The 15,148-nt window shown below is 38.9% G+C and overlaps 2 protein-coding genes and 3 pseudogenes across 5 annotated transcripts; 4 read left to right on the forward strand and 1 right to left on the reverse strand.

The window, feature by feature from the left end:
* The first annotated feature begins 590 nt into the window (after window positions 1-590).
* Window positions 591-2,760, forward strand: bath-45 (BTB and MATH domain-containing protein 45). The gene is made up of 8 exons (NM_064387.3): window positions 591-721; window positions 773-1,151; window positions 1,200-1,347; window positions 1,398-1,549; window positions 1,600-1,767; window positions 1,821-1,959; window positions 2,002-2,153; window positions 2,205-2,760. Exons 1-8 carry the CDS (start codon window positions 609-611, stop codon window positions 2,358-2,360), a joined length of 1,407 nt encoding a protein of 468 aa, NP_496788.1. The 5' UTR covers window positions 591-608; the 3' UTR covers window positions 2,361-2,760.
* An 834-nt stretch (window positions 2,761-3,594) lies between these two features.
* Window positions 3,595-3,723, forward strand: F29C12.7 (annotated as a pseudogene). The gene has a single exon. A coding segment is annotated over exon 1 (129 nt).
* A 3,749-nt stretch (window positions 3,724-7,472) lies between these two features.
* F29C12.6 (uncharacterized protein) lies at window positions 7,473-7,760 on the forward strand (the record flags this gene model as incomplete). The annotated part of the gene is made up of 1 exon (NM_064388.3): window positions 7,473-7,760. The coding sequence occupies one exon, from the start codon at window positions 7,473-7,475 to the stop codon at window positions 7,758-7,760; it is 288 nt and encodes a 95-aa protein (NP_496789.1).
* Window positions 7,761-8,579: 819 nt separating this feature from the next.
* F32A11.5 lies at window positions 8,580-11,783 on the forward strand (annotated as a pseudogene). Its single transcript has 8 exons — window positions 8,580-8,667; window positions 8,723-8,960; window positions 9,014-9,741; window positions 10,099-10,335; window positions 10,384-10,681; window positions 10,959-11,195; window positions 11,244-11,426; window positions 11,700-11,783. Coding segments are annotated over exons 1-8 (2,093 nt in total).
* An 821-nt stretch (window positions 11,784-12,604) lies between these two features.
* Window positions 12,605-14,965, reverse strand: F32A11.4 (annotated as a pseudogene). Its single transcript has 5 exons — window positions 14,872-14,965; window positions 14,488-14,824; window positions 13,710-14,433; window positions 13,226-13,462; window positions 12,605-13,177 (listed from the first exon to the last, which is right to left on the reverse strand). Coding segments are annotated over exons 1-5 (1,965 nt in total).
* Between the last annotated feature and the right edge of the window lie 183 nt (window positions 14,966-15,148).

The following is a 15,148-nucleotide window of genomic DNA, read 5'->3' on the forward strand; positions in this document are numbered from 1 at the left end:
TTTCTACAGTAACCCGTTGTCCGCGTGGCGAGACCCAAAATCCTCAAATTTATTTTTTTTTTTTACGTATTAGCTTCAAAATTGTTTTTTTTTCTGCATTTTGCGAACAAAACCTTTTGTTAAACCTACGCCTAAACATGAACCTGAGAAGAAGGCTAAGCCGAGGCCTAAGCCAAATAATATCTGTTTCAATAAAAGTGTATTATTATCAAAGAGAATTCCAATAAAAATTAATTGAAATCGGAAAATAATTCCTCAAAAACTACAGTAGACGAACTACGGTAGACGACGAAGTACGTAATGCACACAATGCATTCTAAATGACGAGCAAACTGTTTTGATGCAATTTCGTTTATTTTTTCTCACTTTTCAGTGAAATTTCAAGCGTTTTTATCAGAAAAATGTTGGTAAATTCAAGAAAAGTGTTTTTTGAAACTTTTAACAAGCTGATAATTTTACTATGTAGTTCAATTTTGAGACAATTTTTCTGATTTTCACTCGCTTCGTTGATTTCAGAGCTGCATTGAATGAAATTCTCTGAATTTTGTCAAATTGTTGCTTATTTTCTTCTCAACTTCAAATGTTTTAAATTTCAGAAAATTCTTTTCATGGCCGCTGCTCACAAGGTATTCGAGCTTTCGCACGTTTTCAAGGACGTTTCAAAAATAGGAGATGACGAGTCTGTGTGCAGTCCAAATGAAGATTATTTTGGTGTTCCCTGGTCAGTTAAATATGAGTAATATGCGATAAACCCTCAATTTATAAATTTCAGGAAAATCGTTCTTCGTCACAAAGATGAAAAAATGGGTGTCTTCCTCAGTTGTGAAAAACCGTCAAACAATGATGCTCATTGCATTGTGAATGTAGTCTACTCTGTGAAACTCATGTCTTCTTCAGGCGTATGCTATATAAAATCTGATTCAAAGCTATTCGGAGAAATAACAGAACATGGATGGGTGAATTTCGTGAATTGGAACACGATGGTTGATGCTTTCCTGATCGATGACAGTATTATTATTGAAGTGTTGGTAAAAACCATATTTATGTCGGGATTACCGAAGAAATCTCCGAAAAACTTTGATGAATCGAATAAAGAGTTTTCTGATGGGATTGTTGTGGTGAAACACCAGAATTTCCATATTCTGAAAAAGGTAGGTGATTCTTCTCGTTTTTCTGATAAGTTTTTCTTTTTTTTTCAGTTTCTGGCCTTTCATTGTGAATACCTCGAAAAACTTTTCTTTGGAGATTTCAAAGAAGCCGGAAAAGCAGAAGTCACACTTAAAGCCATCAGTTCCACCGATTTTCACTATCTTCTTGCAGTTCTTTATGAAGACTATGCTATTGACGGTGAAAAATTCGAAACACTTTTAAAAATTAATCCGAATTTAAAATTTCAGACGACAACGTCGGAGGTATTCTCCGTTTGGCTAGCTATCTTCAAGTTCCTATTGTGATCCGAAAATGTGAACAATTTTTAATTGAAGGATCAGGCAAACCAATGGAGATACGGCTCGACATTGCCGAGAAGGAATGTCTGCAAAACTTGAAGGTAAACAACTGTCGCAGTCCGTACAAACTCAAAAAATCTTTTTTTTTCAGAAGCACTGTCTCTCAAAAGTTGGCACTGCCGATCAGATCGAAGCAGCGAGGGCGATTCTTCCATCAGATATTCCGAAGAGAGCGCTAAAAAAGTTCGATGAGTCGAACAAGGAATTTTCCGATGTTATTTTTGTCGTTGAACACAATAAATTCTATGTCTTAAAGCAGGTGTGTTTTTCTTTCCTATTGTAATTTCATATTGTAATTTCATATTTTTCCAGATCCTCGCATCTCACTCTTCACACTTCAAGAAAATCTTCGTGGAAAATGTGGACAAACGAGAATTCACACTTGCGGACATCGACTCGAACGATTTTCAGAATCTTGTGGAGGTCATGTATGGAGTATCCTTTATCGATGGTAAAAAACGCATAAAATTTAATTTCTAACGTTAAATTTCAGATCTCACAGTCGAAGGAGTTCTTCATTTGGCGCATATGTACGATAGGCCTTTTCCAATGCAAAAATGCGTGGAATTTCTGATCGATTTGTCAGAAAAATCACCGAAGGAGAAGCTTAAAATCGCTAAAGCTTATCAATTGAAGAATTTGGAAGTAGGAATTTCTCCAAAAATTATTGAAAACATGAATTTAATTTGTTTTCAGAAGGCAGCTCTGGCGAGAATCAACTTGCCCGAGTCAATTCGGGCCGCATTGTCTTGTGATATGGCTCAAATGGAAGTGGAAGTTTTGAAGGCTCTGATGCAGAAAGCACTATTCCACTTGTCGGACACAAAAGTTCACACTGAGACGTTCTTCTAAAATTTTTTCATTTTTCTATTTTGTTTTTTTGTGCCACTGATTTGAATTAAATTGTTCTGTTTTATCCTTGGTTTTATGCTTAAAACGATAAGCACTGATGATTTCCACCCAAAACTAAAATATCTGGGCAAACACTCATTGAATACCTTCTCATTGACTACCTTTGCTCATTGACTACCTTTTGCTCATTGACTACCTTTGCTCATTGACTACCCTTCGGCTCATGGACTGCCTTTGCTCATTGACTACTAGTTACTTTTTGATGTCTAAGAAGGTCGTGCACTTTCTCATTTCCTGAAATTCCGGAAAAAATGGAGATGAGATCTGATGTATAAATGCTCATTGACTACCTTCAAATGCTCTTTGACTACCTCTATCTAATAAAATTTTCCAAAATTTATTTTTTTGAGAACTTTTCAAAATTTGATCAGATATTATAGAAAAGTGCAATTTTTTTCGTTTTTCTAGTTTGGATGTTCTGCACACTATTGCAGACGAAAACCTGAGGTATAGTAGAACCCCTAAGCTCAAAAAACGCACTCACTTCGGATGCTGATATCTCCGTGGAAAAAAAATTTATGGCAAAGTGATTAACTACAAAGTTATATATCTTAATCTAAAGTACAACTTTGTAGTTGATTGTTTTTTATCAAAAAATTTGTTGGTCGAGATAAAGTTGTGTAAAGTTTGGCACCTTCATGCTTGTATTTTCTTCTTTTTCTGTTCATATCTCAACCAACAAATTTTACTTTGTCTTAAAAAATTTTCCCACGGAGATATCAACATCCGAAGTGAGTGCGTATTTTGAATTTTGAGGTTCTACTATACCTCAGGTTTCTGTCTGAAATCGTGTTCAGAACATCTAAACTAGATCAACTACAAACTTTGCATTTTTCTATAACATCTGATCAAATTTTTAAAAGTTTTCAAAAAAAAAATTAGAAAATTTTTGTAAGGGGTACCCTTTGGATTTTTTTTTCATAAATCGAAAAAAATATTGAAACCTAAAAAACCAAATGTTTTTGACACTATTGCCAACAACATTTCAGTCGGACACATTTTATTGCAAAATCTCATTGCCAACTATCCTTTGAAAACCTTTGAAATATGCTTATATATGAATATGCTTATGCTGACGTGCGCTTATGCTGACAAGAGCTCTCACGAGAATTTCGTGATCCAAAAAACACATTGAAAGCTTATATCAGGACACTTGACGACGTAAAAGAAAAAAAAATTCAGTATGGAATATTCAAGATATGCACCTACAACACTGGAAGCTCAAGATCGAGTACAAGCAGAGTGGAGGCAGTTGCATGGAACTGCTGATCCGAATGAGAAGGGAAAGAAGAAGAAGAAGTAGATCTGTTAATTTAGGGTTTTTTCATGTTCTGTAGATTAGTTTTTTTATTCTTGTTTTGTTGTTTTCATTCATTTGTTTGATCCATTAAATTTTTTTCCATCTTTAAAATACCAAAAATTCAACATTCAGAAACACGAAAAACTATTTGATTTACTAGATTCTTTATTTCGAAATGCTGAATATTTGGATTATTTCATTCTGAAGACATTCCCTCCATGGCCAGGTATTCGAAAAATACCGGCAAATCTCAGCAATTGCCGGTTTTTCAAAATTCCCGGCAATCAGTGATTTTTGGCAATTGCCGGTTTTCAAGATTCCCCGCAATTGGCAATTTCGGCAATTGCCGTTTTTCTAAAATTCCGGCAATTCCGGCATATCCGGCAATTGCCGTTTTTCAAAAATACCGACAATTGCCGATTTTCCAAAATTCCGGCAATTGCCGGTTTTTTCAAAAATTCCGGCAATTTCGGAAATTGCCGGTTATCAAAAATTGCGGCTATTGCCGGTTTTCGAAATTTCCGGTCATCGGCAATTCCGGGAATTGCCGGTTTTCAAAACTCCCGGCAATCGGAAATATTGTCAATTGCCGATTTTCATAAATTCTGGCAATTCTGGCAATTCCGGCAATACCCAGTTTTCAAAACTTCCGGCAATTCCGGCAATTGCCGGTTTTCAAAAATTCCGGCAATCAGTGATTTTTGGCAATTGCCAGTTTTCAAAAATTCCGGCGATTGCGGCATGTGCCGGTTTTCAAAATTCCGGCAATTCCGGAAATTGCCGGTTTTCACAATTCCCGGCAATTGCCGGTTTAAAAACTACCGGTTATCGTCAGTTCCTGCAATTGCCGGTTTTCAAAAACTCTGGCAATCTGCAATTCCGGAAATTGCCGGTTTTCAAAAATTCCCCGCAATTGGCAATTCCGGCAATTTCGGAAATTGCCGATTATCAAAAATTTCGGCTATTGCCGGTTTTCGAAATTTCCGGTCATCGGCAATTCCGGCAATTGCCGGTTTTCAAAACTCCCGGCAATCAGCGATTTTTGGAAATTGCCGGTTCTCAAAAATTCCGGCAATCGGAAATTCCGACAATTGCAGGTTTTTAAAAATTCCGGAAATCGGCAGTTCCGGCAATTGACCGTTTTATAATTCAATTTCATAAATACTTTGTAAATAGTGTTGAAATTAAACCGCGTGATTCTATCAGAGATCTCGGAATCATTGTCGATACCAAATGATCATTTGTAAATCATATTAACCAGACTTCTAATAGTGCCCTCCTTAAGTGTCGCCAACTCCTTCGCTCATTCCGCTCCACAAGTCCCGAATTCTATTTTAAACTGTTCAATGTTTACATCCGCCCCGTACTCGAATATGGCTGCGAGCTCTTCCCGCCCAACTCCACTGAACTTGCCAAAAAACTAGAATCTCCCCTCCGGTTTTTCTCAAAGTGTGTCTTTCAAAGGTGCAATTTATCTTACTCGTCATACAGCAGCAGGCTTTCACAATTTAATTTATTGTCTACTCACCACAGAGGTTCTTCAAATCCTCCGAACCTTCCATAAAATTATTTCAAGCGAGTATCACTTCCCGTCCTTATCATCGTTCGTTCGAGCTTCACGCACCCCTATCTGTGGGCACCCCTATCACCCCTATCTACTTGTTATCTGTGGTGTCTAAATGTTTTTTACATGTTAACTTGTCGTTGTGGAATCGAATAACAAAACGTTTCCTTAAATTGTTAACTCCAAATGCATTTGCGTCGCGCCTAGGCTCTATTCCATTCGACACCCTCTTCCCCCCAACTTGACCTCCCGGGCTATAGCTGGTCCAACTGGTCACTTTACTTATTTGTTCACACATCATTTTATTTTACTTTATTTTCTATCTTCCGGTGTAGCTCTTTCTTGTGACAAATAAACAATATTATTATTATTCAAAGCTTAAGATATACAACATCAACATCTGTCATTTTGTGTTTCTTCCAAAAAATTTCACTATTTTTTTTTGAAAACTTTCACCCCCGCTGGTTCTCTCTCTCTCGCTCGAAAATAATGTGCTTGTTTTTACCATTCTCCCTCGCGCAGCTACAGGGTTGACAGGAAAAACATGACACATGTAGCAGGTGTCGAAAGAAAGGGGAAAAATGGGTGGACAGAGTCTCATTACAATTTTATTTTTCACACGTTTACAGAGAGACTCGTTTTGGAGGTTTAGATTTAAAGTGCAATTTTTTTAGAACGGGCGAAGCAGCTTGGGGTGCACTTTTATTTCAAGAGTCTCGCATTTTCTGACTTTCAAATACCTATTTTTACTAGAAATTTGTTACTAGAAGCGGGAGCTTCTTCAAAATTTAATTCTAATATCAGGGGGTTCTGGCTTTCCTCATTGAATTTTTCGCGCTCCATTGACAATCGCCCGCCGGACAACGCGTGGGAAAGTCGTGTACTCCACACGAACAAATATATTTAGTTTTACAACTAAAATCGAGCCGCGACGCGCCGTAAATCTACCCCAGATATGGCCGAGCCAAAATGGCCTAGTTCGGCCTGAACTCTTCTATTTCAATTTATGAGGGAAGCCAGAAATCCGTGATGGTATTTATACTTTATTTCCAGAACTTGTTAAAGATTAAGGATATAAGATAAAGTTAAAAATTCTAAAAATAAGATTTTTGAGCATTAATCTTTTATTGGAATTCATAAAGCATGTGATTATCATCAGACTGCTCAATTACGAAAGATGTGTCACAGGTTCAAAATTTGTTTTTCTCCATAACTACATATGTATCACTTTTTCAAGTGTTTGCCCATTATTATTGTTTTTTGACATACTTACTGGGCACCGTAAGAAACTACACTTTAACTTTTCAGGAAAAAATTTTGCAAAAAATAGTAATGTCTAGACCAGGGGTCGCTAAATTGCCGGTTTGCCGACTTGCCAGAAATTTTGATTTTCAACAAATTGCCGATTTGCCGGTTTTCCTGAAATTTTAACTTCCGGCAAATTGCTGATTTGCCGATTTGTTGGAAATTTTCAATTCCGGCAAATTGCTGATTTGCCGATTTGTTGGAAATTTTCAATTCCGGCAAATTGCTGATTTGCCAATTTGCCGAAAGTTTTTAGATGGTTTTTTTATAAGACGAAAACACTTAAAACTGTGCCTTTTTGTAATGTTTTCCCGTGTTTTTTTTATTGATATTTTCATAGAAATTGCTTACTTTTCAAAATTGATGTAGGAAAATTCATATGATGCGTACAATTTTGCCGATTAAAATTGAAATTCTGAGATTTCCAAAAAAATATGTGCAAAACCACAATTTGACGAAAATTTTCGGCAATTTGCCGGTTTGCGGATCTGCCTGAATTTTTCAATTCCGGCAATATGCTGATTTGCCGGAAAAATATCGTTTTCCGCCCACCCCTGCGGCAAATCGGCAAAACGGCAAAACGGCGAATTGCCGGTATTAAAAATATCCTGTGAATTCGGCAAATCGGCATTTTGACGGTTTGCCAGTTTTCTAGACAAACAAAACAATCTATGATGTCTTGAAAAGCATTATTCAGTTTTGTCATACATTTTACATTGTAATAAAACAAGATTTTTGAAACTCTTCCTTTTTCGAATTTAAACTATTTCACCAAACTAGAAGCTCATCTCTATAATACTTTCGAGTTGAAAAACGTTTTGCATGTTTCTCACATTTCCTAAATTAATTTCTTTTAGTTCATTTTCATTTTCGTTATTCCAGAATGACCACCAACTCATCCGTTGACACCCGACACAATGAGCTCAAACTGGAAGTTGAAAAGCTCCATTCCCTAGAGCAAAAATGCCTCCAAGGACTTGCAAACCATGAGATGAACTTCCAGCAGAACGTCACCAATAAGCCAGAGAGCTATGAGCAGCAATTTGCCAAGACAACAAGAGATGCAATGGTCAGTACGTACTCCTTCTTGTACTTGAACAATCTGAAGGAAGAGAAGACCATCGAGCTTCAGGGAATCGAGAAGAGGATGCAGGATCTAAAGAAATCTTAAAAACTAAATAACTGTTTTTCAAATAATCGTTGGTAAAATGCCATGTCTTTCGGAATTTTTGTTTGTCTTTCTTTTTTTTTGTTGCTTTCAGTTAATAAATGTACATACCGGAAAATATAAAAGTTGTCAAAAACCAATCGTTTTTTAGCTGGTAAACTCTTTGGAGATGTGAAGCATACAAGCATGTCTGTCACTATGCCTGTCTACCTACCTACCTACCTGTCTTCGTACCTTCCTGATACGCACTTCCCAGTCTCATGCCTACTTGCCAAATACCAAGCAAGCTGAGTTCAACTCTCCCGCACGGTCAAACCTTTTAACAAATTTTTTAACGAATTTTTTTCCCAAAAATAAGGGAAAGTAAAAAAAGAAGAAGACCTTTTGTTCAACTGACTTTACGAAAAATGAATTGGATACAAAAACCCCGATTATCGAAAAAATACAATCGCACATTTTTCTTATAATCAATTTTTGATCTACCTTGTTGACTAGGCTCCTCACCGTCCTTCGATGAGACAGCCACAACAAAAATAACAACGGCAACAAGGTAGATCAAAAATAAAATATGAGAAAAATGTGCGATTGTATTTTTTTTTCGATAATATAACGCGGCTAAAATTGAATTTCTTGGTCCAAAAATGTACCCCATTTGTTGTAGATCAAACAATAATAGGAGATTATTGTTTGATCTACAACAAATTTTTTTGTCTTTTTCACTCATTTTTCGCCGTTTTTTTTTCTCTCTTTTTTCATCCTCAAGTTTATTGTACTCTACCGGCTGCTTTAAAGTTAAATTTCGTGTTTTTCAGAGCTCAAAAGATGAGTGGATCAACTTGTGAGTCTGGAAGCGGCGCCCAGGCGACGAAGGCACCAGCGAAGGCATCATCGAATCCGAAGAATGATGATGGTTGGTTAATTTTTTGAGTTTCTGTTTTCTCGAATCTAATTTTGCTTTTTTTCAGCCAACGAGGACCGCAACGTGCTCACGACGATCGACAGAGCTGGCGGATCGGAAACGATTCCTGTGGAGGATGCCTACCAGAAGAAATCCCACCTGGAGCACATCCTCCTGCGTCCCGACAGCTACATCGGCTCAATCGAGCACAATGAGAAGAAGCCGATGTGGGTCTACAACATGAAGGACAGCAAGCTGGAACAGAGAGATCCTAAGATGAACACAATCAAGATCACCATCAATACGTGAGTTTAGACCGTAACATAAATGAATTTAATTTAATTTTGCTTTCTTTCAGGGAGAAAAATGAGATCTCTGTCTACAACAACGGCAAAGGAATCCCAGTCACCCAGCACAAAGTGGAGAAAGTCTACGTGCCAGAGCTGATTTTTGGAGCTCTTCTAACATCTTACAACTACAATGACGACGAGAAGAAGCTGACAGGAGGAAGAAACGGATATGGAGCAAAGCTTTGCAACCTTTTCTCCACAAAGGTCACTCTGGAGACGTCTTCAGTGGATTACAAAAGTGCATTCAAGCAAACGTGGATCAACAACATGACGCGTGATGAGGAGCCGACGATTGTTCCGAGCACCGACGAAGACTTCACGAAGATCACATTCTCGCCGGATCTGGCAAAGTTCAAGACGAAGGAGCTGGACGATGACATCTGCCATTTGATGGCTCGGCGTGCATATGATGTTGCTGGATCCTGTAAAGGAGTTGCCGTGTCCCTCAATGGCAAACGAATCCCAATCAAATGATTCAAGGACTACGTCCAAATGTACACTACGCAGTTCAACAAAGAAGGAGGACCTCGCAAGATCGCATATGAGCAAGTCGGAGGTCGTTGGCAGGTCGCCTTGGCTCTTTCGGAAAAAGGCTTTCAACAAGTGTCATTCGTCAACAGTGTTGCTACCACAAAAGGAGGCCGCCACGTGGACTATGTCGCGGATCAGATGGCTTCACTGCTCATGGCCTCAATCGAGAAGAAGCTTGGGGTCGGTGGAAATCAGGCGATCGCAGGTAAATTTCTTTCGGCTATTTCATCAAAAGTTGATAACACAAAACAGCTACATGAGCTTCTTGGTGTCTCGAAAATAAGAATATTCTGTAAATTTTGAAGTTTTTCTTCGAGATTTCCTCAATACTTTTTTAGTATCGGGCACCAAGATGGAGAAGGTTTTTATTTAGTTTCAAAAAACGCAACATTTTCGGTTTTGTGCTTTTTTTTTGGCAAAATTGCACAAAATATTCACTATTTTATAGTCATTTTTAGCGAATAAAATACGAATTTGATGCGAAGTTAATAATTTGGAAGCTATTTCAAATTTAAATAAAATAAAATTTATAATCCAACTAAATCAATTAATTACTTTTCAGATAAGAGATCACATGTGGGTCTTCGTGAATTGCTTGATCGAGAACCCAACTTTCGACTCGCAGGCGAAAGAGGAAATGACACTGGAAGAGGAGTTTTTCGGATCGAGCCCCGAGCTCTCCGAAAACTTCGTCAGGACGGCAGTCAGGCTCGGCATTGTCAGTGACATTGCCGAAGCACTGGAATGGCAGATTCAGCGAGAGCTTCGCGATGAGAACGTGGCGGAATCCACCCTCATGGTAATTTATTTAAACTAAATTTTAAATTCTAATTTACATTTATTTCAGGACATTCCAAAGCTTGAAGATGCCAACGAAGCTGGAACCAAAACTTCCCAACAGTGCACATTGATTCTGACGAAAGGAAAATGGAGGGCCTCACAAGATCGCATATGAGCAAGTCGGAGATCGTTGGCAAGTCGCCTTGGCTCTTTCGGAAAAAGGCTTTCAACAAGTCTCATTTGTCAACAGTTTGGCTACCACAAATGGAGGACGCCACGTGGACTACGTCGCGGATCAGCTGACAATGGCATTGATCGGCCCCATCAGGAAGAAGCTTGGGTCAATGCACATACTTCGATCCCAGGTATATTTCTTTCGGCCTTTTCTTCAAAAGTTGATAACACAAAAAAGCTATATGAGCTTCTTGGTGCCTCGATAATAAGAAAATTCTATGAATTTCGAAGATTTCTTTAGAGATTTTCTTAGTACTTTTATAGTATCAGGCACCAAGATGGAGAGGTTTTTGTTTAGTTTCAAAAAACGCAACGCAACATTTTCGTTTTTATTTTGTTATTTTTTTGGCAAAATTGCACAAAATATTTACCTCTCTATTCCGACTAAATTAATTAGTTATTTTTCAGGTCGAGGAGCACGTATGCATTTTTCTCAATTGCAAAATTGAAAACCCTGCATTCGAATCTCAGGCGAAGGAGAGAATGACCTTGGATCCGGAGCAATTCGGATCGACATTCCAGCTCAGCGAGAAATTCCTCCGTAATGCAACAAGACTTGGAATTGTTGCTGACATTGCGTCCAAAGTGGAGTGTGCTCTTCAAAAAGAGCTTCGAAGTGAGCCATCAATGAGATGCACTCTGAAGGTAATTTATCTAAACTAAAGATGAAATTCTAATTTACATTTATTTCAGGGCATTCCAAAGCTGGAGGACGCAAACGACGCTGGAACCAGCAACTCGCAGCAATGCACGCTGATCTTGACGGAGGGGGATTCTGCGAAGGCTCTAGTTCTTTCCGGACTCTCCGTCGTCGGACGTATCAAGTTCGGAGTCTTTCCGTAACGAAGTCCGATAACAAGTTCAGAGCCTTCCCTTGTAAGCGTCTGCAATTCACTCAAAAGCACTGAAATTCGAGATTTTCTTGGTCTGACCTAAATTTCAACAAATGTTTTCATAATTAATTGCCACTCTGTACACTTGGTCATTACGGTCTACTTTTTGTAAATTTAAGAGAAACCATTTTTGACTCTACTCTATGTACTTTGTTAGGTGGTGTCATGCATTTCATAATAAGTTGTGACGTCACAAAAATTAAAAAGCACAAAATTTGCATCGTCACAATGAAGTATAAGAAATTTAATTTTTCAGATACCGCAAGACCCCGTGAACTCAGGCTCGGACTCCGATCAGCCGAAGAGGAAGAGGGGACGTGACGACTCGGGCTCGGATTAATTTTCATTTTTCCCAACATCCCTTTTTTAATTTTACTTCATTTTCCCACCATTTTTCATTTTCCCCACCATTGTCTCCAACCCAATGTGAATGTGCCTCCTATCTTTAAGCCTGTTTTTATTTTCAAATTTTAATACAAACCTTTTATTTTTTTAATTTTGATTAATTTTTTAACTTTGATTAATTTTTTCCTCGTTTCTCTTGCAATTGAGACGAAGAACTTCCTGGTTAGATTGGGAACTGGGCCAGCTGAAATCTAACTGTGAACAATCTAACTGTGTTTCGAATTCCAATTTCCACAGGTATATACAGGCGTAAAAAGAGCAAAAATAAAAATTATGGAATTCCTGAAATGTTTTGATAGATTTGGATTCTAGATTTTTTAAAAATATTATAGGTAAGTTTGTGGGACATGAAAGTAAATTTAAGCCGCGCTAGAGAGGTTTTTGTTTCGAATTCCAATTTCCACAGGTATATACAGGCGTAAAAAGAGCAAAAATAAAAATTATGGAATTCCTGAAATGTTTTGATAGATTGGGATTCTAGATTTTTTAAAAAATATTATTTTCGTTGTGGAGACTCGAGAAGAAGACCAATTCGCGATTGACGAAATCTTTGAAGGTGACGAATCGAGTGTCCTTGTTGTAGAGATATTCTTCAGCAAGTCCCTGCTCCTTTCTGTCTTTCTTCTCCCGCATCCACTTCAAAAGCCAGTCTTTTCTCTCTTCAATTTTCTGCTTTGAGAAAGCCATGTCGATAGCGTTATCATCATCAGCTCTGTTGTACTTGAAGCGGATACGATGACGAACCATGTCCAGGAACTACTCCTTAGCTTCCTTGGCAGTCGATGTACCTAATCCCTTGTAGTACTTGATCTTATACGACTTCCAGTTGTCCGTGTTCGTTCTCCACTCAGAGTATTCTGGGAGCGAGTAGAAGGAGACTTCTTCTTTTCCTTTGGTGGCTTTGACAATTGGAGTGATGAACTCCTCGACGAAGTTCCGTTGAATCAGTGATGGCCAGAAATGATGTAGAAAACTGATAATGAGACCTTTGATGTGAGAGCCATCCTGATCCTGATCAGCCATGATCATCAGCTTCCCGTATCGAAGTGTCCTGAACTCATCATCAAACTCGTACTTTAAATCTCTCTGAAGTCCGAGGATCTTGATCATCGCGTTGACTTCAGCATTCTCGGCGATCTGCTTCACACTTGCGTCGCGGACATTCAGCAACTTTCCTCGGAGCGGGAAGACTCCGAACTTGTCCCGTCCAACAACGGAAAGTCCCGAAATAGCAAGCGTTTTGGCCGAGTCTCCTTCCGTCACAATCAATGTGCACCGTTCGGAAGTTTTGGTTCCAGCTTCTTTGGCATCTTCAAGCTTTGGAATGCACTGAAATAAATGTAAATTAGAATTGAATTTTTAGTTGAGATAAATTACCTTTATTGGCGAGCTTTCCGAGGCTTTCTGGACGAGATTTTCTCGGATATCTACACCAATTTCACGGGAAATTTGGCGGATCAGGCCAATTTGTAAAGCCGTTTTGCAGAATTTCTTGCTCAGAGCGCATGTGGATCCGAATCGATCGTGCCGTAGCGTCATCATTTCCTTCGTTTGCGAGTCGAACGTTGGCCACTCGATGAGACAGTTCACGAAAACCCACAAATGGTTTTCAATCTGAAAAATTTAATTTAGTCGGATTATTACTGTTATTTCATTTAAATTCGCAAAATCGATTCAAAATTTTAACTTCTTTGAAACTAAATAAAAACATTCTCCATCTTAGTGCCCGATACTATAGAAGTTTTGCGGAAATCTCTAGAAAATTTCAAAATTTGCACAATTTTCTCATTATAAAGACACCAAGGAGCTCATATAGCTATTTTGTTTTAAATAAAAGGTCGAAAGAAAGAAAGAAATTTACCATGAATGGATCGACGTCCTTTGAAAGCTCCTGCTTGATCGAGCCCTTGAGTCTCGCAATCATCTGGTCGACAACATGGTCCACATGTCTTCCTCCTTTTGTGGTGGAAACGTTGTTAGCAAACGAAATTTGCTGGAAGCCAACGTCCGAAAGGGCCAAAGCCACCTGCCAGCGATTTCCAATTTGCTCGTAGACCGTCTTCAGAGGCTCTCCTTCAAATGTGATTTGTGAAGTATACATTTTCACGTAGTCCTCGAATCCCTTGACTGAAATCATCTCTCCATTGAGGATGACGTCTACACCTTTACAGGTTGCCGCCACGTCGTAGGCACGCCGAGCCATCAAATGGCAGATATCGTCGTCAAGTTCCTTCATCTTGAACTTTGCCAGATCCGGCGAGAATGTGATCTTCGTGAAGTCTTCGTCGGTGCTCGGAACAATCGTCGGCTCCTCATCACGCGTCATGTTGTTGATCCACGTTTGCTTGAATGCACTTTTGTAGACCCGAGATGACGTCTCACAAGTGAATTTTGTGGAGAAAATGTTGCAGAGTTTAGCTCCATATCCGTTTCGTCCTCCTATCATTGCCTTCTGATTGCCGACGAAGTTTGATGACGTGAGAAGACTTCCGAAAATAAGCTCAGGAACGAAGACTTTCTCCACTTTGTGCTGAGTGACAGGAATTCCTTTTCCGTTGTTGTATACAGAGATCTCGTTTTTCGCCCTGAAAGAAGGTAAAATCAATTTAAATTCATTTTGTGCTACGCTCTAAACTTACTTGTTGATGGTAACTCTTATCGTGTTCATCTTCCGATCTCTCTGTTTGTTGTCAGCCGCATTTACAAGGATTTCGTCATAAATCTTGAATAGTCCCGGCACGTATGAGATGTCACGCTGCTCCAGCTTGCTGTCCTCCATGTTGTAGACCCACATCGGCTTCTTCTCGGTGTGCTCGATTGAGCCGATGTAGCTGTCCGGACGCAGGAGGATGTGCTCGAGTTGGGACTTCTTTTGGTAGATATCCACGATCGCCATTTGTTTCGAGCCACCACCTTTTTTGTCGATCGACGTGAACACATTGCGGTCCTCTTCAGTCATAACCATCGACTCGTTGGCTGAAAAGAAGCAAATTAGAATCAAGAAACTCTACAAATTAACCAACCATCATCTTTCTTGTTCTTCGGTGACGCCTTCTCCTTCTTTGGTGCGGTCTTCTTCGGATGGCTTGATTCTCCGACACTGTCTGAGTCGCTCATTTTTTTGCGATCTGAAAAACACGAAATTTAAATTTAAAGCAGCCGGTAGAGTACAATAAACTTGAGGATGAGAAAAGAGAGAAAAAAAACGGCGAAAAATGAGTGAAAAAGACAAAAAAATTTGTTCTCTCTCAACACACTTGGAGTCGGTCTCTCTCCTATTATGATTTAGTCAAAAACAAA

Source organism: Caenorhabditis elegans, chromosome II (assembly GCF_000002985.6).
Source record: "Caenorhabditis elegans chromosome II".
NCBI classification, from domain to species: domain Eukaryota; kingdom Metazoa; phylum Nematoda; class Chromadorea; order Rhabditida; family Rhabditidae; genus Caenorhabditis; species Caenorhabditis elegans.